Here is a 15,480-nt window from a genome sequence, read left to right on the forward strand (position 1 = left end):
TATGGGGTTTGGACAGGTGGTGGCAATTATTTTTTAAAAATTAAATATCCGGAGATAGTTCTATTAGGGAAGCACTGGTCTTGGAGATGAAGTGTGTGAGACCTTAAATCAAGGGCTGCCGCCCCAAAGTGACATCACCAGTACGGAAGTGAGCAGGGGTGGGGACTTGAGACATCGGACTCAGCAGCATGTCTGACTTAAGTTGCACCGGTGACTTGAGCCAGGCTCGTTTCCCTGATTCGGATTCAATTTGCAACTCAGAACGACGTGGTGGCGCTGCGGGCTAAACCGCAGAAGCCTTTGTGTGCTGCAGGGCCAGAAGACCAGCAGTCATAAGATTGAATCCATGCGACGGAGTGAGCGCCCGTCGCCTGTCCCAGCTCCCGACAACCTAGCGGTTCGAAAGCATGCAAATGCAAGTAGATAAATAGGGACCACCTCAGTGGGAAGGTAACAGCATTCTGTGTCTAAGTCACACTGGCCATGTGACCACGGAAGATTGTCTTCGGACAAAAACGCTGGCTCTATGGCTTGGGAACGGGGATGAGCACCGCCCCCTAGAGTCAGACACGACTGGACAAAAATTATCAAGGGGAACCTTTACCTTTACCTTGGACTTGAGTCTCTTGGTCCCAAGGACTTGGTACTTGGTACTAAAGACTTGTACAGTACTTGGGACTTGATATCAAAGACTCAGACTCTGGACTTGTTCCCAAAGACGCCTCTGGAAGAGAGCATCTTTCTGTCTTAATTTTTTGCAGCGTTTCTCCAAATTTATCGCTATTGGGAGTGGATTTTCCAAAAGGCCTGTGAGTTACACAAAGAGGAGCAGGTATATGTTAGGCTAAATTGCCCCTGAAATTGATTTCTTTATTTTATAGCTTTCTGAGGAGAGATTATTGCTACTTCTTTCTTCCTTTTGCAACGTGAAACAATATAGGTGGTAATAGAGAGCGCGGACAAATAAATTGCTGGAAAGGGGCATGATTTAATGAAGGCAATATGGATCTCGCGCTCATTGATTTCTTAGCCTCAGAATGCACTGATTTCTACCACCAGGGAGGGGGGAAAAAGCCCAAATTTATTCCCCCTTTGAAAAGATAAATGCATGACCAGTAGGGTTTATGTCCTGATATTTACTATGAATGGTTCTGTTGGTGGCACGTTGCTGAGCCTGCGAGGTCATCACCCAAATTTATTCATTCTACTTGCTGATACAGAATGGCATATAGCACCTTTCTCGTGACAATGTGCTACAAAGAGCGCTTCACATATTAAAACTACAGTAGGACCACAGAAGGAGCAATAAACAACAGAGATAATGAACACACAAAGCTAACAATAGTTGAAGCAACCCTTTGTAAAACAAACGCTTGATGGCTAAAATCTTCCTGGAAAAGAGGTGGGTTTCTTAGATTCAGAAGGCCTTGATTGCCATGGAAGATTTGTTTTTTTTGTGAATGAACTTAGCCTAAACTGTCTGAAATAATGCTTCCGGGAAACTTTGAGGTAATTCCTTCAAGTTGTACAATCCAAGCAGATCTGACGGATGGGTGCCCAATTTCCTCTTGAAGGCTTCGAGCAAGTCTTTGAAAAGCGCTCTCCTACCTCCCCTCAGTCTTCTTTTCTAGAGGCTAAACATGTCGAGTTCTTTCCATCTTTTCTTACATGAGTGGGTGGGTGGGTGCTTTGCTTATGAAAAGGAAAAGTTGTGGGTCTTGGCTAGAGATTTTGTCCAGGTTATGGGAATCTTGTTGGGGGAAATAATCAAGGAAAAGTCTTTGGTTTGGTCTGGGTTGGAGGTAAGGAACTGTGTGCAATCAAGAGCAAGACCACTATATATATTTCCCCCCCTTAGGGAGGTGGAGAGCTCTTGAGATCTTCTCCCAGCCCCCTGAGATGATTGGGGTCATCTAGAGTCTCAATGATGGCACAGTTCCTTCTCAGCCCTATTTTTCCGCATCGAAAGCAGCAGAATCTTAGACATCATTCCCCCACTCCTGCGGGGTTGTTGATGGGTGGGATATTAGGGAAACCTCTGGGAGGATTTTAGCCCAGTGGTATAGCAGCAGAAACCTAAAAGGAAGCCACAGGGTTGAGTTTGCAAGAACTGGATAGGGCATCTGAGGACAAGACATTTGGAGATGGCTCCTTCATAGGGTTGCCATAAGTTGGAGGTGACCTGACAGCACATAAGAACAACAATGAATACTCTAAGACCGTGGTCTCCAACCTTGGGCCTCCAGATGTTCTTGGACTTCAACTCCCAGAAATCCTGGCTAGCAGAGCTGGTGGTGAAGGCTTCTGGGAGCTGTAGTCCAAGAACATCTGGAGGCCCAAGGTTGGGGACCACTGCTCTAAGATATTGTGTAATTTAAGACTCTCATCTCTCTCTCTCCCTCCTTCTTCTAGCCTTATAAATCTGAATCTATGGAGTTGGCTCTCACTTCCAGGAACACTCCTCAAGGTCCAGTAAGTGGAAACCTTTTTTTTTTCCTTTCTGTTGAAATGGATTAGACTCTGAAACTGCTTTTTTTTTTGGCATTCTTTATGGTTTGTAACTCTTTGATCATCAATCAAATTCAATCTTTTAATTTTTTTTCCCTTCTGAACTCCCTGGGAGGGATCTGGTGTCTTTTGGAAAAGAATCTGTTAGCTTGTTAAATGTCCTCGAAAGCTGCATTAGAGAACTTACTGTTTGCTTATCAAGCAGAAGAAAACTCTTGCAAAGGGGTGTTGCTTGGGTTCATTAGGAAACCCAAGAAATCCATCTTGGTGTATAGAATTATTCATTGTTGTACTGAGGGCTGGACAAATGGAGTGTGCTTGACTTCTGTAAATAAGGGGAAATGATTTTGCAGGATTTGGAGAGGTGCTTTCCATGATCAAAGAGCTGGCATATTATTTCCCATGCAACCATGGCCAAACCATATAAAACAAATGGAGTCACCACGGATGATGCCACCTTTCCATGACCTTCAGGCTAGGAAAGGTATGTGGAGTGTTCATCTCCACTTCTTCATAGAAAAAATGCATGCAAAAGGCGCCAGGAAGGAATGAGGTTGCCTACAGACTCCTGGAAATGTAGGAAAATCTGAGAAAATGTATTTGCAAGTCCTGAATAGGATCATAGAGTTACAGGTAGCTCTGTTGACATGGCCAGTGTTTCTCAACCTTTGATCCTCTGAAGCTTTGTCCAGAAGATCCAACAAGCATGTTTAATAACAAGAATTCAGGAAACTGGAGTCCAAAGCATCTAAAGATCCAAAGGCTGACAGCCATTGAACTGAGCTAACAGTATGACTGCATCAGGTGGCTAAGTGTGTATACGTACCTTTGTTAGTGTATCTGCGAAATGTGCTTTCAGTTGTAATTCACCCCCTTCCACTTCCCAACAAACACTGTATTCCTGATACCTGAATTGTGGGAATTAATGTCTCCTGTATAATAACATAAATGGAATGCTGGCATTTAAGGTAGAGCTTTGATGTGCACTTCTTAGCATGCACTTTAATTGAAACAGAGGAACCTTCTACGGCAGACTTCCTTAACCTGATTTCTTCCAAAATAAGCTTCCTTTATCTCCTAAAACAGTATGGGCTGTGATGAAGGGAATTGTACTCATATTCTCTGGGGGGTACCAGGTAGATGTTGGCTTTTCTGTGGCTCATAGATGAATGGGTTCTTTGTGGTTTCCATGGGAAGGATGGATAGACAATAGAAGCTGGGACCCATTAGTCTCTCGGCCTGCTGAGATGGTAGCAAAAGAGCTGATTTATCTACAGATACATAGAAATCCTCCTGCAGAGGGAGGCATTGTTTGAAAACTCCAATCAAATGCTCCAGATTAGAAGCAGATAACAATGCCTGCCACCTCCTGGCATAAGCAATCAGATATGCAAAGAAAGCATGCATTTATCTCACAAAACAAAGGAAGCTAATTTGCTGTATAAGCAGGTGAGGAAGCACATGCTATGACAATCAGTTGCCTTTCAGGCCCTGAAAGTTTTTCTGCTTCTGGGGAAAGCTTCCTACAGCATCTGGTTGGACACTTCGTTTGCCCCTATCATTCTATGATTTTCTCAAATGTGACTTCACGGAATGGTAGCCTGGACATTTCATCCTGTATCAGCTTTAGATACAGGATGAAATGAACTGCCAGTCCAGTGGTTCATGCTGGTTCATTTTTTGGTGCTTCCCAGCCCTGCATCCTCTGTCAGGCGCCCACTCAGAGGCAGCACCCAAAGGAGGCAGGGCAGAGAAGCCGGGGCTATGCATAAATGCTACGCGTGAATGGAGATGTAGCCAAAAAGCATCTTCTCTAAGTCCCACTCATGGAAGAAGTGACCCTTTTGAAATACGACATGGACAGGCCTGTGCTGTTCTATAAAATAATCGGCCAAGTTTTGTTCAAAGGTTTAGAAAGGGTTGGTTTCAAAGTGGGAGCAGGGAGAAATTTCTAGCTCTCTCTTACACATGCTGTTACCTCCAAACAGAAAAAAACAACAACACTGCTGCTACAAATGGACACTCTCCATGTCATTGGGCATCACAAAAAGATCACATGGAGAGGCTTCTTATGTAGCAGACTGTCCCTTCTTCAGATAGTCCTTCTCCCCAAGGACACAATGGCATGGTTGGGAACGCTCTCCCAGCTCATACTTCCAAATCAAATTGCCTCAGTCTATTTCCTAGCCCCACCTGGAATAGCCTTGTTGACTCAATTACTGAATGGTATGCGAACCCTTATGTAAACCCCATTCCTTTCGTTGGGTCCACTCTAGATGGGAATACTAGCTGGACCCAGACCTAAAGATCCACAGTGCACAAGGGGAGAAGCAACACTGGCATGCTTTCTAAATATTTCCTAATCCAATTGTCTCTTAATATTAGAACTTGTGGTGCTTTCATCTCAGGCTATATTTGAACCTTGTTGCATGCTTTCTTGAGTGCGATTTGGAGGGAGAACAGTGGGCTGTCAATCAGCCAATCAATCATATATTACTTGAGTTGGAAGGGACTTCTAGGGCCATTGAGTCCAACCCTCTGCTCAACGCAAGAATCCAAATCAAAGGTGATCTGATAGATGGTTGTCCAATTTTCTCTTGAAGGCCTCCAGTCTTGGAGTGGTCACCACTTCCTGAGGTCATTGGATCCATTGTTATATCAATCAATCAATCAATCAATCAATCAATCAATCCATCCATCCATCCATCCATCCATCCATCCATCCATCCATCCATCCATCCATCCATCCATCCATCCATCCATCCATCCATCCATCCATCCATCCATCCATCCATCCATCCATCCATCCATCATAAAATGGCATCCACAGTTTCAGCGGTGTAGGTGGTTCCACCACCTCATTTTGGACCATCAATGAATGCACTCTTGGTGTAAGGAAACACAGCAAGAAGTCCATGTACTTAGATGTCTTAGATGTGAGGTGGGGACATTCTCAAAGTGCACAAGTGGCCGCTCAGCCAGAGGCAGGACTGACAGGAAAGGAAAGGTAATTGCAGGGCAATTTGAGACGAGGTAGGTTCAGAGGGAGCAGCCAAGCAAGATAAAAATGAGATGATTCCCAGTGCTTCAGCCTTGCTCTGTTTTCCATCTGGCTTTGAATGAAATTGGCACTTTTGTCATTGTCTGAATCACAAGTGATGCATTCCTTTGTTGCTCCCTTAAGTGCAATGTTGGTAAACATCTAGTCTTGGAAAGAAAGCAGGAAAAAAATGAGGTGGTCTAGGATAGCTCTGGGATTATCATTTTGGGAGGTGAGCGGCAGGTCACAGCAACCATATATTGACCAAAAATGTGAATTTACTTTGTCTTCAAGAAAGCACTCTGCACCAGATATTGTATGGCTGACAATATCTGTTAGGAATGAAGATGGGGAAACTGGGAGGATTTGTCACTGAAGCATAAGAAAAACAAACACATAAGACAGCTGCATGATGATACAGCTGTCAAACGGGCCAGATCTTGTATGGAATTGCTTAGAGAATTTCTTATGGAAAGATTCAGTGGGTTAACATATGAATGGCCTTGGCTGAAACGATGGGTGGGTGAGAATTCCAGTTAGTTCCCTTCCTTAGAGCCATAGAATCATTGAGTTGGGAGGGGTCTCTAAGGCCATCAAGTCCAACCCCCTGCTCAAGGCAGGAATGCAAATCAAAGGACATCTCACAGATGGCCGTCCAATTTTCTCTTGAATTACTCCAGTGTTGGAGCGATCACCACCTCCTTCAATAATTGTTTCCATTGTATTGCTCTTAACAGCTAAACAGCTTTTCCTGATATTCAGCCTAAATCTGGCTTTCTGTAGCTTGAGCCCATTACTATGTGTCCTTCACTCTGGTATGACTGAGAACCTGTCCCTCCTATATTTTCCTTCCTTCCTTCCTTCCTTCCTTCCTTCCTTCCTTCCTTCCTTCCTTCCTTCCTTCCTTCCTTCCTTCCTTCCTTCCTTCCTCCACTCTCTTTTCCTTCCTTCCTTCCTTCCTTCCTTCCTTCCTTCCTTCCTTCCTTCCTTCCTTCCTTCCTTCCTTCCTTCCTTCCTTCCTTCCTTCCTTCCTTCCTTCCTTCCTTCCTTCCTTCCTTCCTTCCTTCCTTCCTTCCTTCGAGAAGTGCAGTTTTTCTTCTGTAATTAGTTTACAAATTCCCTTCCTATCATCTGCATAACTCTACTAAACTTCTCCTTTCAGAAACAACGCACAGAGAAAGCAAGCACAGCAGGACTAGTTGATTGTTTATAGAAAGATTGAAACAACCTATCCTATGCTTTGGATTCTTAAAAGATGATGTAACAGGGCAGCGGATATTATGATGTTGCCTATTGACTTCACAGCATCAGAAAACAGATCATCCTCCCAGACGTCAGGGAGAACCTAACCTGCTGTATGGTAATTATCAATACAGTGTGGTCCTTAAACTAAAACAATAACAACAACAAAAAACTACCAAGGTTTCAGTATGATAACACAGCTCAAACGGCATCATAAATACTCACAGTTGCTGTATTCTCCATGACACATTAAGATACCCCCACTGAAAATAAATTGTCCCCTGCAATTTTTTGCTCCCACAGAACAAAAATAAAATAAAATAAAAACACAAGCTGGGCTTTTCTTTCTTCCTGATGCAGCGTTACCCAAAAAACAAAACAGAACAAAACAAAATGCAAAAAAACCAAAATGAAACAAATACCCTACACAGATCTCTTTTGTGAGATAAGCCTTGTGTTTTGCAAAAATTAGAACATTTGGTTTGGTTCGGTTTTCTTTCATTTTATTAAAAAAAAAAAGCCACAGTGCTTTCCCTCCCCCAACCCTGAACCAATTCCTGGGAATTTTTCTCAAAACAAACTAAAAACAGGACAAATTGCATGGGACACTTGATGATTTTGTGCAATGGGGGAAGAAAAGTTTCTGGACTTCTGCATTCTCAACTCTAAAAAGAAAACAAGCAAAGCTCCAGGTCCCTAGACAGATCTGAACGTTTGTCACCAAAAGATGCAGCCAAAGTATAAATAAATAAGTAAACAAATAAACAAACAAATACATAGGGTTTTTTTGTTTCTTTGGGGTTTTTTTTTCTAAAAAGGAACCAGCTCTTACAGAAGTGAAAGGCTCTACTCTGTTCTTCCGATGACAAGCCGTCCCTCGTCAATTGAATTTCCATTTTTCATTCTGCAGACAGTCTTCAAATTTTATTTCATGCTGCGCTGGAGGTGAATTACCACTGATGATGAATTCAGACAGCTACCGAGCAGAGTCAGGCAGCTTGCGAAACAGGCAGTAATGAGCGATTACCATTTACATAATACGGACACACATCCAGTCTGATACAAGAGCTGGCTGTTTGAAGTTCCCTGTATTGTGAGTGGCATTTACTTGCTTTCTGATCAAAGGGAAATGGGTTGTCTGCCACCAACGAAGAAGCTCTGCTTCTCTGTCTCTCTCTCTTTACCTCTCCCCACCCTTCTCTCACACAGCTGCTCTAGTTTAAAAACCCATTAAAGTGGGATCAAACTCATTTTATAATGCCGATAATCTCCCCACCTCTCTTGTGCTCTTGCCGCAGCTAAATGCTTTATTAAAAACTTGATGGCTTCGGACTTCAGCAGGTTTGAAATTGTTTCGTCTATGCTGAGATTGAACTATGCATTGTGGCAGTTCCCTATTCATACCTGGTGATGTACTTCCCCAGATCCAGCAGAATTCCATTTACTGGCTGCTCTTTGCCGGAGGCTGGGGGCGGGGGGGGGGGCGGGGTTGTCCCTATGCACTTTCCAAACAACATCTATCCACCTCTTGGTCTCAATCTGGTTGCATGTCTCGAAACCTCACATGCATTTCCATCCCATGCTTGATTCAGATTGCAAGGTTTTGCCACAGAGGGAGAGACATCGTGCAGATTTCTCCCCCCAAAAAAACAAACATGTTACTTAAGCGTTTCCCCAGTGTGGACATATGATGAACTAACCTCTGTATGTCCCCATTGACAAAAAGTACAGTTGATTTAGGTGGAGGAAATGATGGTGCAAAGCTCTCTGGGAAATCCAAGGCATTACGCATACACCATGCAGGGTGCCTTTCAGGAAGCTACCAGGACCGTAATGCCTTGCACCTCCCATGGAACTTAGCCCTGCCCAGCCACTTCCTCTGCCTTCATCATGTCTGACAGAAGCCATTATTTCCCATCTGAGACTGGCTATAGACACCTGAAGGGACTGGGACTGGATGTCTGTCGGGGGTGTGTGTGTGTACCTGCAGACTTCTGGGGAAGATATAGTATCTGAATTAAAAAAAACAACCCACCCCTTGTCCCCTTGCAGTGCTACCTTAATCTGACTTCTGCCTTCATTGCTGGAAAAGGGAACACCTTACAAATGGAAATGTACTCTAGGGTCTGGATGGTGTTGATAGAATTCCTGGAACGATGGGGAGGTGGGCTTACCAGAGAAAACTGGAAGGAAACTGATCATCCGCTTTCTTCTTAAGATTGTTAATCCCAATGCTATTCAGTCTCACACTGGAGTGAAGCCGGTGAAATAAGTACTCAGCTATCTCTGCCATGCTATGAAATGTTTACATAGCCATTTATTTCCATCGACAGTCAGCCCCCCTCCCTTTTCCTTCCTGTGACATGTATTTGTGGAAGAGATTGATAGCCGGAAACAAGGAGCAATGGCATTCGAGAGCCCACCTGTTTGTTTAGTAAGGAGAGATTGGAAGAAATAAAGTTTGGGGCGGGGGCGTCGAAGTCTTCAAGGCTGCTCCATTCTAGGGAATAACTATTTCTTGCTCCCTTTTGTTTCTGTTCATATATATATATATTCCCCTCCTTTCTAGGAGAAATGAAATAGAATTGCTGCAGGACAGCGCTCTGTGATCTGAATGGAAATGAGACGCCTGGCCAGCATCTTCTAGAGAGATGCTCTGGTCAAGTAAAGCACACTGGAATACAGGAGCAAGTTCTGACTGCAGAGCTCATTGCTTGATCAAGAAATTTCTTTGTGGGAGGTGCAGGGGGCTGAAGAGAGGTATTATTCTCTTGCAGTGAACACAGAGTCCTTCGCTTTTTAAAAGATTAGAACATTTTAGCGAACCTACATCTCTGCACACTCTGGCATACTTCCTCAGATATATACGTACAGTGGTGCCTCACTTGATGATGTTAATTCGTTCCAGTGAAATCGCTGTAGAGCGAAAACATCATCAAACGAAACGGAGAAAAAAACACCATTGAAACACATAGAAAACCGTTCAATGCATTCCCATGGGCTGAATACCTGCTCGTCCAGCGAAGATCCTCCATACAGCGGCCATTTTTGGTGCCTGTAAAGTGAGGAATCCGTCCAAGAAAACAGCGGGGGGGCCCCTTTCTTCAGCCGGTGGCCATTTTGAAACCCAATGATCAGCTGTTTGCTGATCATTGTAAAGCGAAAATCAGTTTCCGAAGCAGGGAACCGATCATTGTTAAACAAAAAAACCCATTTAAAACATCATTTTGCAATCGCAAAAGCGATCACAAAAACCTAATCGTATAGCGATTTCCTCGTTAAGCGAGGCAATCGTTAAGCGAGGCACAACTGTATAGAGGACATCTGTCACGTAACGGGTGAATGGGGCTGCGGTGTGTGAAAGCAACACTTGCATCTTTGTCCATGTCCTACGTTGCATGGATGAGAATTAACAAAGAGAGCTGTCGAGAGAGAGTCACGTTCTAAAGCCCACGAAGAACTCAAGCAGAAAATCTACATCCTTGAGCTTTGGGGAATCCATCTTGTGCCGCAACTTAGGTTTTGTTTCACGTGACCCCCCAGAAACGTTGACTACATGCAGTGCCTAGAAACATAACAAGTGAACCTAAGGTCTTCTGTCCTCTTGACATAATGAAGTGTTTATTCCCAGGGTAATTGCTAGTCTACTTACTCACGGAAACTAGAAATCTGATGGGACTGAAATATTTATGAGTGCAGGGGGTCCTTTACTTGTTGGTTTCTGTGCATAATATTCTCCTGTGTATAGTTACAGTCTGGAAACAGTGGATGAATACATTTGCCTAACGGTGCTTTTGTATCGGCTGATGCACGTGCAGGAACTATGACAACCTGGAGTATATACGTGCAGTGTATTCTTTTTTGGCTCATTTGTTGGTTTCAAAGATCTTCACACTCTGCAGTCATACTCTGTACTACCAAAAGCTTGATTGCCCCCCTAAATTAGCAAAACAGATAGACATCTTTTCACACTTTAATACAGGAGAAAATCAATGTATAAGCCATCCTCTTCCTCTTCAGTGAGTAAGACACAAAGATTCTGAAGCTGAACGTTGTATTGAATCTGAGACACTCGTAGCCTACGTACATGCTTGCATGTAGACATTGAGACGTCATTCTTTCTTGACTGAGAGACACACACACACCCACATCACAGACAACACTAAAACAGGGACAGAACCCTGTAAGCCACTTCCTCTGATCTAAAACACTCTCTCGCCCCATCCATGTTTCATCAACACTTTCAATGGGAGCTAATGTATCCACCCTGTTGATTTTTTCTTTTTTGGTTACGTTCCTCTAGCTGCACAACAGAATTGCAGGGATTCACAGAGCAGAATAGCTTCAAGAGGAGGAGTCCACCCCCTTTCTCATTAACTGACACACTTAGTCTCATTCACTCACTCTGAACCAATACTAGTCGAAATAATGAAAACATTTCATTTACTTACAGATCAACTGACAAAACATGACTGCTTTCATCAACAGACCTCAACATACTCTAGAGAAAGGGGGGGAAGCACTGAGCAGAGAGGCGGGACTCTCTCTGAATTCAGAGGCAGGGAAGGAATGATTGGTTAGTGCTGGATAGATTGACAGTCACCCCAGCCCAGAATGGTCCCGTGCAAACCACAGGCAGCATTTGATATTGTAAAAACTCCAGCCATCCCTTGTTCAGTTAGGCTACATATCCATAACTAAAAAGGAAATGAAAAGTTGCAGTTACACTATAAAAAGGGGCATGCAATCCTTCATTAAGTTGCCATTGACAAGCCATTTGGCTATGCCATCATTACTAGAGATGGGCACACACTGGAAAAGCTGGTGGCTCGTGCTAGTTTGTGGTTTGTGGCTACCCACGAACCACAGATCATGAACTATCATGTCCCCAAAAACAAACTGTGGTTTGCAATTCATTTTTTTGGTTGTGCCAGGTTGGGGGGGGGGACAGTTTGATACTTGATTTCGTTTCTGCAAAACGGGTTGCATGAACCAAACCACAAACTGAACCGAACCAGACCAGTTGGTGGTGTTTTTTCTTTCTTTTCTGATTTGTAGCTCAGTTTGTGTAGTTGTTATGGGGAGAAGGAATGGAGGACAAGCAACGAGTGATTCGTGGCACGGTTCGCTTCGCCCTCCCTTCCCCTGCTAAAGTGAGAGTCTTCCGAAGCATTGCTAGACGTTCCACAGAGATGAAACGTTGCGCCATGCCAACCTGTGCAAAGTTGGAAATAAAATTTAAAAGCAAACAGGTAACCCTCCCCCACCTGGTGAGATTAAGCAAAGTACTTGACGAGCCACCCCAGATTTTTTTTTTGAATAACACCTTTCCCCTCCCTTCGCTCTAAGTATGTAAATCTCTGCTTATCTCTTTCTCACATGTGAGTAATAACGCCCTGTCAATTCAGCCCAGCTGACTCCTAAATTGCAAATCTTTGCTGAATCAGATAAAACAGGAATTAGCGCAATGGGAAGTTAAATCTGTCATGGTTTGGGAGAAGAGTAGCTCAATTGTTGGCTTCACCTATTCCTTCCTCGCTATTCCTTCAGGTTGGAAAGATGTCGCTTGGAAATGTGGCCAAAACTTAGCAAATCCCTGTACCGGCAAGGGTAAAAGATGCAGAATAACGACCACCATGATTTTTTTGTGCATAGGAGCATGGACAGAGTGTGTGTGATCCAATCCTTAAGTATTACTATTCTGCTTTCTAATTAGAACATCAAGCCATAAACAGCTATATATTTGGTTATCTATTAAAAAAACCCAGAATTTATAGAAAATAAAGCAATCCGCCAACTGTGATTACTGGATGAGCGCTTGTTTGCCTTTTCAGAGAGAAACAATGCTAACTTTACGGAGAAGACGAGATTTCCCCTGAAATGCTGGCTCTTTCATTTCGAGATGTTAAGTAATGTAGTGGAAACAGGAAAGTACTGACAGCAAAGGGAAACACAATGCTCAGATTTCAAGTGTGGTGATAAGATGCCATCTAGTGACAAATTCGGGGAAGTTGTTGCTCACGACTATTTCCAAATACGCTGCATTTGAGGCGGGGGAATGGGTGAGCTACCAAACCTGAGTGATAACTGGGCCGCCTGAGACCAACGGGAGTTGAAAGAGGCCTTCAAACAGCTTTTGTGTTTGTTTAAAGTCCACATCAGATTCATTAACAACATTAGAAAGCTAATGGAAGAGCAGAAGAAATGGCAAGCAAAATATTACAGCCTCTAAGACCCACAGACTATAGATTCTAGTGCTTGTCTTAAGTGGCGATGAACGGCTCTTAGAGGACCTTGTGACTGAATATGTTAAGGTGGGTAACCTGAGAATACCCAGTGTGATGCAGTGGACAGAGTGATGGATTCAGATTCTGGAGAATAGGGTTCAAATACCTGCTCAGCTATAGAAACTCACTCGGGGAGTAGAACTGGTAAAACCACTCCTTAAGCATCTCACTTATTGCCATAAGTCAGTTCCGAACTGATGGTGCATAACTGATGAACTAAACTAAGAGTAGGTGAAGAATACTCACTAGATTCCACATTGCAGCTCACTTAGGCTATCTTGACAAGACATCCCAGTGAGGAACGTTGAAGTCATGACCACTTCTGGGTCTCCAGTTGAAGGATGTTTGGGATTTCTGCAATATACACACAATGCCTCTGTGCAAAACTTAGTGCCTTTTCTCTTTCCAAAGCTAGATGCACACACACACACATATACAGTAAGCATAGAAAGGCTGGCTGATCTTTCTAAAAGACACACACAACCAATCCAGTGCTTCTAAATGTTAAAAGGCCTGGCAAACGGGAGATAGCTTCCACAATAGACCCTTCAAATAGTCTTTTTCAACACCTACTGCATACCTCAATGGTTCCCAAACTTTGTGCCACAGTGCCCTGGGGTGCTATGAGATCCTTGACCAGGCTTCCCCTTTCCTTTCTCCCCCACTCACCAAAAGTATCGTATTGAGAGAGATGCAGCCCGTGGCCAGTAAGTCAAGGGAGCCATGAGTCAGGGGGGAAATTGGGAACTACCGCCATTCCCCTTGGGTCTAAGTCATTTTGGTTGCAGGACTTTGTGGTCTTGTCAGCATTTGTCACATTGGGGAAGAAGTCAGGAGGAGACCCCGAACCACTTTCTGAGTGAAGAGGATGACACCCCTCCTATCCGTTAGAGAGGGTTGGCTCCTGGGAATGAAATGGGGGCATTTGTGGGCGGGTGACTCTTGAAACTGACCCGTCCCTGAAACTGACCAGGGGTGGAAAGGCCATCCTTCATCTCACCTTTATGGGCACATAGGTGATGATAAGGTTGGCTAACCATTGCTTAGAGGGAGGGTAATGTCCCCCTCCATGGAGACAGTCTGATTTAGCACAATTTTATTTTATTTTTTAATTGGACGAAATCACTAACTGCACCCCTTTTGGGACTGTAATGGGTCATTTTGGGCCATTTTCAAAAGCCAAAATAAAAATAAAAATGGGGAAATTAGGTATTGGAGTTCTCAGGAAGTACTGGGCGCTGTACATCGCCTATAAACGGAGCAATGATTGGATTCAGCTGTGAGCAGTATATAGGGATAGTGATGGACCAGAGACACATCCAAAGCATGAAGTTCATTCGACTTTTTTTGCTGCTGAAGGCAGAAGCGACTCCCTCCTATATCTCAGCCCTTTGGGTCCTGCATCTCCCCATTATCGCCCACTAAGCTGTTTGCCTTCAGCTTACGGCTTAGCAAGTGGATCAGATAGCCACTAAGCAAAGGGTCAGAATCAGTTCTCTTGTACAATAAAGGTAAAGGCACCCACCTCTTCTTTGCTTTCGATGCAGGCGATAAGCTGTAATTCTCTCAGTTCAGTAGGGTCAATCTTGGCTGGAACGAGGTCTGGACAAGCAACACGGCCACTGCAGGCTCTCCTTAAGATTTCGGTTGTGTTATTTGGGTTGGGTGAGCAAGGGAATAAGTAAGAACTTTCAGCAGTGTGCCATTTTAATCAACTGGGGCTGACGACCATGTGCCCTGGGGAGATTTTTCAGGAAAAAGAAAATTTGAGCCAATGGGGTTGCCCAACATACTTTTATTTGCTGCTTGCTGGGCAAAATTCTGCCTGAAAAGGGTGGTGGCGGTGAAGAAAAACATGGAGGGACCAGTTCTATTTTTTCAACTACTGTCTGATGTGGAAATATATCCCCAGGGATGTTTGCAGAAGGGGGTAAAACTTTCTTAATTGTCTCTCCCCCTGGGCCCTGGCTTCACTTCTCAAAGCTAGAGGATTTATGGGGCTATAAATAAGGTGACTCTGAAAGTCATATGCTTTTGTGCTAATCTGCAAGTGGAGGAAGAGAAAAGAGAATGCAGAGGAGGGAGATAACCTTGTTCCATCAATGAGACAGTGGAAGAACCATTAGGCTTTTCTCCCTTCTGGATAGGCTGTGTATTGCTATGTTTTAAACATTATTCTGACCTTCTAACTTCAAGAGCTTGGCACAGAGGAATCGCTAAGCCCGTGAGCTGAAAGCCAGGAAGTCACAGGTATAAATCATGCAGGACGGCATGGAAGGTCAAAGCATCGGTGTGGGAAACAGCAAGTGGTACAGTCCTGCTTAAGACTATGCCATTTCAGAAAAAAAACCAATGGGGATGGGTTGGCAACAGTTCTCCATATCAAAGCAAGGAAGCAGGCTA

General features: G+C 43.9%; 1 protein-coding gene across 24 annotated transcripts in view; it reads left to right on the forward strand.

The window, feature by feature from the left end:
- The window catches only part of RBFOX1 (RNA binding fox-1 homolog 1), a 1,225,669-nt gene that overhangs the window by 111,549 nt on the left and 1,098,640 nt on the right, over positions 1-15,480 (forward strand). For 23 of the 24 annotated variants that reach the window (XM_078381447.1, XM_078381445.1, XM_078381443.1 and 20 more), the window contains exon 2: positions 2,413-2,472. The exons of the other annotated variant lie outside the window; for it this stretch is intronic. In XM_078381447.1, coding sequence (XP_078237573.1) covers positions 2,413-2,472 — 60 coding nt within the window. The remainder of the gene's footprint in view (positions 1-2,412; positions 2,473-15,480) is intronic. 24 annotated transcript variants of the gene reach the window in all.

This window comes from Pogona vitticeps, chromosome 13 (genome assembly GCF_051106095.1).
Source record: "Pogona vitticeps strain Pit_001003342236 chromosome 13, PviZW2.1, whole genome shotgun sequence".
NCBI lineage: Eukaryota > Metazoa > Chordata > Lepidosauria > Squamata > Agamidae > Pogona > Pogona vitticeps.